The 8,681-nt window shown below is 36.7% G+C and overlaps 1 protein-coding gene across 1 annotated transcript in view; it reads left to right on the top strand.

Annotated features, from left to right (window-relative positions):
- LOC107091701 (excitatory amino acid transporter 5-like) overlaps positions 1-3,430 on the top strand; it is an 86,514-nt gene extending 83,084 nt beyond the window's left edge. The window contains exons 7-9 of the mRNA XM_015385785.1: positions 1,016-1,150; positions 1,229-1,328; positions 1,642-3,430. Of these exons, the coding sequence (XP_015241271.1) occupies positions 1,016-1,150; positions 1,229-1,328; positions 1,642-1,902 (496 nt within the window). The 3' untranslated portion in view covers positions 1,903-3,430. The remainder of the gene's footprint in view (positions 1-1,015; positions 1,151-1,228; positions 1,329-1,641) is intronic.
- Positions 3,431-8,681: the final 5,251 nt, after the last annotated feature.

Consider the following 8,681-nt stretch of genomic DNA (forward strand, 5'->3'; position numbering starts at 1 on the left):
GATGGATGGATGGATGCTTTAGACTGAACTGAGCTAGCTAGGAACTTTCTTAGACTATTGGTTCACTCAGCTCTAAAGTTGCATTTTACACAAATGTCTTTCAGCATCTTAGTTTGAAACACAAGGAAACATTAAAAACTTCAGATCTGATCTCATTTCTTTTCTGTTAGAAATTCCTCCATCTACCCAAAAAGACTTTTTAAGCCTCAGTAGAAGCTAGTTCATTACGGTTTTAGAATCATAACATGACCTTTGGGGTGTGAATATGAATCCTGCAGAGCTGAAAAGTCTTTCACAGGCAGCAGAGGCAGGCAGGGGTGTGTTGAGCTTCAGGTACAAATTGCTTTCTGCTTGGAAAATGACAGATTGTGAATAGTCTACAGTAATACAGCATTGAGGTGGAGTTAAAAACCTTACATAGGAGGGAACAAAAAATGTCTAAAAAGGGGGGCGATACTGGACCTAAATACCCAATAATAAAATGGAACTACCAAAACATCTACAAAAACACTTTATTAGACTGATCTCAGTTTTAGTAGCTTTTAAGGCGACGGTTGTCGCAGTGTTTTCTTCCTCACATTTTGGCATAGAAACATGGGTCAAACAAGCAGTATTATTTAAAAACCTTGTTATGACATCAGCAAATGTATTATTTCATGTTATATATTATATACTTAATACTATACCATAGTGTAAATTATATATCTTTAATACATTAATCTATATTCATGTATAATTTGAAGGCTATAAAGTGCTGAAATTAAAAACAGACAATTATATTTGCCGAAAAATTACTGTCAAACCTTTTTTTTTTAAGTTTAATTACATTGACCTCATGTAAATGAAATATTACATATAGAATTGGATTTTTAAATTTGTATTTTTACCTTCACAAGAGTTTTTTTTGTGACCCAGGAGAATGAAAATGAAAAATATTAACTAATTAAAACTATTAAGTAATTAACTAATTAAATTCGAGGTGTTTTGAACTTTAGTAACCCTCCAAATCTCCCAGCATCACAGCAACAGCAGCAAGCATCGGTGCAGCTGGGATACCTCAAGCTGGACTCGTCACCATGGTGATTGTGTTAACATCCGTTGGATTGCCCACTGATGACATCACCCTGATCATTGCAGTGGACTGGGCGCTGTAAGCCCTGCTTCTTATTATTTTTATTTTTACCTGTTGCCTTGCTTCTCATCCAGTTTTCCTTTCGTCTCCCTACAGAGACAGATTCAGAACGATGGTTAATGTTATGGGTGATGCTTTGGCCACAGGCATCATGGCCCACATCTGCAGGAAAGACTTCATGAAAGAAGGAGATGGGGTGTGTTCTCATTTATTTGTTCTGTAAAATCCATTTGTCTTTGTTTCATTCTGGCTTTCAAGATATTAATCAATGTATTTATTTGTTAGATCTTAAACGGCTTTATTTATTTAAATTAAATCAACACCAGTATGATTTCTAATCAACTCTTTACTGAATATTTATTTCTGATTTTCTTTTAAAGTGTCTTTTATGATGGTTGGACTTTTTATTACATTTAACTCCCCAAATGTGTTTTAATTAAAAAGGAAAAGGGCTGAAAACTGAGGCTTTAATGCTGTTTTGAAAACTTTTCTCTATCTTCTGCCCACAGGTACCTCTGGTGTGCGAGGCGGAAATCCCCGTGAATAATCCGCCGACAATGAACTGCCACAACAACAATGGGAACGTTCGGCCTCCCTCCTCAGGAGTCAAACACAAGCTCATCCCTCCTGACGTGGCTCGACTAATGCAGCTGGAGGAAGGTGTTCAGCAGATTTCAGACAAAAAGAAACCCCCGATTCCTCCAAGATACCTGAAGAAGAGCAAAGAACACTGCACTATCGACCTGAATGGCCTTGAGAGCATCGTATAGCCTCCAAGATAAACCTGATGTGATATTTGTGTGTTTGGACTGATGGGTGCCCAGACGCTTGTCGGGGCGTCTTTATTTTCTTTATGTTCTGCAGTACCAAATCTGAACATCTACAGTATCTCACAAAAAGGAAGTACACCCCTCATGTTGTTGTAAATGTTTTATTATTTGACGACACAAAAGGCACAACATGTTGATTCAGTGTAGTGTTTAGTTTGTATAACAGCGTAAAATTGCTGTCCTCTCAAAATAACTGCCAACAAAGTGAGTAAAACCTGAGTGTAAAAAGGCAAAATTGCTCAAAATATTGCTCAACATTCTGTCTGACCCCTGTTAGTTTAGCTCCATGACAACATCACAGCGAAGTTGGATGTTAGAGACCTTGTGCTTCACCACTTCCTGGTTCAGGATGCGCGTCAATTGGTTTAGGGTCTGGAAACATGGTTTTTCTGGCCATTTTGATTACCCTCAGCTTCTTAGAGTTGTGTTTTTGGGCCATTATAATGTTGGTTTACTGCTCAGTTGCCTAGTTTATAGGGAGGCAATCAGCTGGCAGACCTCATACGTTGCATCACATGCCAAGTCAAACTGAACAGCAGAAGAGAAAAATACATCTCAGAAAGTAGAAATACTGTTTATTTAACCATAAATAAAGGTGTATTCAGGTAAAGATGAGAAATTAGGTTAAAAAGAAAGAAAAAAATCACTGGCTGCTTTACAGAACTGTGGAAATGCATAAAAAACTGTGGGTTTATGCTTGACGCGTCATCTAAAATGGCACAATTTTTCAAAATTTAATTTGTAATTTTAGCAACCAACCCCCTCTGCATGGCCCGAATTACCCAAACCGCACACCAATCAACATTTTAACTACGCAACAGTCCCACGTGGAAATATCACTGCTGTCAACTAATTGTACCAAATCCTTGGAAATAAATTACTGTCACTCTTTTATGACTCAAAGAGGCATTCAAAGTTTGGAAACGACAGTTGCTTTGCTTCTGCATTTAGTATGTTGTTATGAGCTTCAATCCTGTGCTCTACACTGCCCTCTAGAATTTAGTACCATCCATCAACACACTTGTCCCGAGTGGCGTCGTGAGGGGTGCTGGTGCCTATCTCCAGCAATCAATAGGCAAGAGGCAGGGCAACACAGAGACAAACAAGACAAACAACCATTCACACTCACACCAAAGGAAAATTTAAATAAGCCAATTAACCTAACAGTCATGTTTTTTCGACTGTGGGAGGAAGCCGGAGTACCCAGAGAAACCCAGTTATGCACAGGGAGAATATGAAAACTCTGTGCAGAAAGACCCTGGGTCGGGAATAGAGCCCGGGACCTTCTTGCTGCAAGGCAGCAGTGCTACCCACTGCGCCATATTGGGTAAAGCAGGGAAAAGCCGCACGGGCTATAAAGGCTGGAACGCGCCAATATCTGACTTGAAATGTTTTACCTATTGTTTGTCCATGTTCGCTCCGCTTTGCTGTTCAGAGATTTTACTTTGTACTTTCCTAAAATATGTTTAAGTTCATCATTCGTCTCTCTTCCTATACTTTATAACTTAAGTCATTACCGCCAAATTGCTGCTTAGGTTCTGTTTGAATCTGGTCCTTTATTTAATGAGGGAATAATCACATAATACAAAAAAGAAAAAAAAAGTTATTCATTCCATTTAAATATAACAAAACTTTTGATGATGAGCAAATCATACAGAGTTCCCCTTAAATAAGCAGAATGATTGAGACACCCTGGCTTAGTTTTCACTCCTTTATACCCTAATAACACACCTCCACCAGATGCAACCAAAGATTGCAGTTTCCAGCATGCGCCTCCAGACCACAGCATGTCCATATGACATAAAATACAGTACAGCTTCCATCTAACAGTGTACTCAAATAACATTTCAAACATTCAGCTTTAACAAACCCAACCAAAATAGAGCAGAGGTGCAGCTCAGTTGGTGCGAGTCGTGTGTGGTCTGACCAACCCCATGCATTTGAATGAGATGTAACTGCTACTGATTCATATGATCCAATTTTGTGTCGGATCGGACTCTGAATTGTGCTTGGTGTGTTACATGCTGCAAACTCTGTTATATCAATGTTCCACATGTCTCATTGTGCAGCATTTCATTTTCTCCAGATTCCTAATGAGTTTGTTTGTTTTTTTTTGCCATAAAAAGACATTTTGACCTTCCAGCGCGTTTAGAGTGAGAGGTTGATGTGTGAAGTCAGGATTTTACCAAAAAGCCACATGCATGATAAATACTAATACTAGTACTCTTACTTAAAACACACATTTCGAACATTTTATGCATGCAGATTCTCTACCATGCCACTGCTCCACTTTCATTCACACCTGTGAACATGTGTCACATGACACTGTGGAAGGAAAATGGCCAACTGGGCCCAATCTGTGTTGCATTATTTTCAGGAGACAGCAAATTTACAATATATAAGCTTCACACTACTTTACGTTATCTTTAGTGTCGTCCCATGAAAAGATGTAATAAAGTATTTACAAGGTTATGAGTGGTTTACTCAGTTTTGTGTGACATCTATCTATATATCTATGAAATGTTTAAAAGTTAATGATGTTTTATAAACAAGACAGCATTAAATACAAATGACAAATATAACATAACTAAAGTCACAGATTATGTCATTTTTTCAAGATCAACATCATAAAATCATGAAACTTGTGACTTTACTGGTTCTTTAGCATTTTTACTTGAAAATGTTCATTTTCAAACATGGATTACATTTATTAATATGAACATCATTTAATACCCAGGGATCCTGAACAAAATTTTAGCCCTGAAATCCAACATGACATCTAATAAATATCCATGACATCCAAAAAATTACCACAAAGAATTTTAGAAATAAAAATGTACAGAAATAATGATGTGATTAAAAAATAAACAATATGTAAACCCTGTGTTCCATCATCACCCAGTTCTCTCTGAGAAGGTATGTTTCTCAGATAGTATACACAAAAAGGAAACATTTTTAAGCATTAACAGAATTTATTCCAGTCATTGTTAACAAAATCATCGATTTAAACACAAATTGCAGAGGAAGATCTCACCATCTTTGTCTCAGGCCTGCTTTCTTCTCAACCACAAGCTGAAGAATCATCAAAATGGCAAAGAGCTTCTACATGCTTTTCAGTTTATCCTAACCCTTTAAAGCCCCATCCAAGAAAAAAACAAAATAGAAAATTACTTTTTTTTTTGGTTTGAATTCCTTAGTTTCCCTTTTAACAAAATATGTAAAAAGAAAAAACAGAAATACATTTTTTATATTAATTTATTACTATGCGATAAGTCAAGATTATTTTTTGTGTAGTCTGCCCTCTATTATCAGGTATATCTGATTGTGTACAATAGGATTTTGAGCAAAGTTTTTACCATTAAATTATGCAAAAGGTGTCAGACGCAAAACATTTCAGAAACCGTATGTATCAAATACGATACATTTGTCATTACAGGGTTAAAAATCCAAAGCCCCCCAGTCAGCATCTCACAGCACCACAGCATTACCATATAAGGTGACGATGGAGCCTCTTTGAAAGTCCTCATATCTCAACATAACAATGTCCATTTAGCTGACTTACAAAGAAAGTAAACAGATATAACAGTTCTTTTAATGTGCAAAAAATAAAATAAAAGGAAATTAATCATCAACAGCTGTTAACACCACATTTTTGGAAAACAGGAAGCTTTTATTGTGTCTAGTACTCCAAAGCACGTCTTTCAAGCTGTTAAATTGCAAAGCTGTTAAGACCTTCCTCTCACATAAAAGTAATTTTATTCATCAATGTTTTGTGAATCAGGTTAATCCGTCTTAGATTAATATCAAAATGTCCTTTTTTTCACTTCAGCTGAGCTAAAGTGTGTTTTATTAATGGAAAATGTCTTGGTTATGGAAAATCAGGAAACATGCATAGTTTTTAAGCCTAATGGACAAAATTTAAATAAGAAAAATATTAGCATATTGCCTTTTTTCTCTTTTATTATTTTTTACATAAACTTTAAAAAAAAACATTATTAAAATTCTGTTTTGAATTAAATGTTTTAACTTATAGGGCATTCTTCAAATAGGCAGGAAGGATCTTCTATGGCGGTCTGTCTTACACAGATCTGGAGGCGCCTGTGACCAAAGACACTGTTGGTATTTAACAGCCAGGCATCTTTAACACCAACTCCACTGTAATAAGCAAACTGTTGTCCTGATAAGCAAACAGTAGGGAGTTTTGATTGCTGCTTGTTTGCTTGCTCAGATGGACCAATAGAAGTCTCTCAATGACCTGCATGTTGTTGGATTTCAGGGAAACAGATTCGTAGTCTTTAAGGATTGTGGACTGAGTCTTCTTTGGTACTGGAGAAAGGCAGTAGGTCTTCCACATCACTAGAAATGTCTCCTGGTTCAGACGACGCTTTAAGAGGTGCTATAAAATCCCACAGAGCTGCTCAGCCCTTTAGGACTTTGGGCCTGACACCATCAGCACCCGGTGACTGACAGGTGAAAGGGGCTGAGGAGGTGTGGTAAAGGCAGCAACATCATCTTAAGATGACATATGGTGCATTTTAGTTTCACAAGAATCTTTTGTCCAAGATCCATATTGAAGTATGCAGGATGTTTTAAGATTCAAATATTGAATTTATGAACCCTGAATAAAGCAAAAGAAAAACTAGACATTGACCAGGTAGTAATAGGTAAAACCAGATGGAAAACAGCATGACAACAGGTAAACTTTGTTCTGGAGTTTAGAATGGCTGCCCACTTACAAAGGGCAAGGAGTACTTGGCCGGGATATTTCAACACAAAGGGATAGAAGGCAGCAGGAACCTTGAGCAATGCTTGGATAGGTAAGTCCTAGAACACAATCATATAAGACACAAGAACAAAATTATTTGCCTTGGCCAGCATAAACACATGATATAACATTATTGGACAACAAGAACAGGCAGACTTCATTAAAAATGTGCATAAATGGACTTTCAGTAAAAACAGCACTTAAGAAAGACCCTTGAAAAGAAGTGACAGCAAACTGTTCATAAGAGAGGAGCCATTGAAGCTGAAGTTGAGTGACCCATCAAATGGGAAAAAAAACATTAAGGAAGAGAGAAAAAGGACCATTAAACTGCTGAAGGGTAAGAAGGGTGTCTGATAACATCAACAAAGCTGACATAGATGATGATTTACTCTCAGTTTGAAATGATATTGAAAAAGCAACAAGCATCACCAGCCTGGAAAGACAGCTGCTTCAAAAAGGTGTCCAGTAATTGGCAGATTAACAGCTGTGATAAGTAGAGGATGGGTTGTGTTTGCATCTGTTAGGATCTTTTACACAGTAATCTTGGTTTGGCTGAAATCCAAAATAGACTCATAGAGTCATGAGATCAAACTTCAGCACCTCACTTCAAAGCAGAGAAATACTTATAGTCCCCCACGCCTTTATTCTTCTCTTCCTTCTTCTTCTTCTTCTTGCACATACTTGACAGCACCAACGAAAACATTTGACTTTGACCTATTAGCAATATCAAACTTTACTAGGATGCATTAACCTGACAAAAACTAAAAGTCTTAGTTGAATTTAATTCAGTTTATTTATACAGTATAGCGCGAAACATAATCTCAAAGCACTTTACAGATCATTAACCAGATCATTCAGTCAGATTGGTCCAAAGGTTTCTAACGAAAACCTTCTGATCGCATCGACTCATCGACTCGACAGCAATCCCTCAAGCGCGTTTGTACTAACAGCCAGCTCCCGTGTCAGAGGATGAAAAAGAGCACATACAGTCACAGTCAGAGAAACAGGCAAAGCTATCTTTAAAAAAATAAAAAAAAGTTGTTGATGGCAGCAGCAGAGCTGATATTTCTCTCGGGGATGTTGTCCCAGGCAAACAGGAACAGAGCAGATGAAGCTACTATGACAAGAAAAAGAAAAAAATTTTGGGTCGAAATTGAATATATTAAAATTTTATATTAATTCAACTACTTTATTAAAATGTTATTTAATATAAATTTATTAATTTACTTCCATTTCTGGCCTTTTGGGAAATGGTTACCAGAATAACTACAGAATATTAAGAGAAAATCATTTGAATTATTTTTTTTTTTATAATTTATTGTTTTCTTTGAGTGAATGTAATACACTTTACATGACAATGCAATGCTTTTATGTGTAGAAGTACTGCTGTGTTTTATAGCAGAGTGAAGGTTACAGGATAAACATTTTATTTGAACAGAAAATGTTGGATATCTGTGTGCCAAACCGGCAGGGTGTTTTCTGTTTTTGTTTGGAGTATTTTGGCGGAGACGGAATGATAAGAATAATTGTGAGATGCAAAGCTCATTATTGATGAGTTAAAATAAATAAATCATGAAAACACCTTCTGATTTCAGATCAGAGCTTCAATACATTTTCCAATTCAATTCAAAATGCTTTCTACGGTTAAATCTTTAATCTTTAAAAAGGTGGTGCAGTGGTTAGCGCGCATGACACATGTACCGAGGCCTTGGTCCTCAATGTGGCCGATCCGGGTTCGAATCAGACCTACCGTCCTTTGCCGCAGATCTCTGCCCCTCTCTCATATTCCCATTACTGTCAAAAAAACGAGTCTCTAGTGCTGTAAAAACTCAAAAAAATCTTTAATTTACAACATATCATCCTGTTATTTATCTATTTCTATTTGCTTGTTTGGAATAATTGAAGGAATGTCACAATCTAAACAAAGATAAATGTTGAAGATTAGAGTTGAAAC

This window comes from Cyprinodon variegatus, unplaced genomic scaffold (genome assembly GCF_000732505.1).
Source record: "Cyprinodon variegatus isolate N-32 unplaced genomic scaffold, C_variegatus-1.0 Scaffold348, whole genome shotgun sequence".
NCBI classification, from domain to species: Eukaryota; Metazoa; Chordata; class Actinopteri; order Cyprinodontiformes; family Cyprinodontidae; genus Cyprinodon; species Cyprinodon variegatus.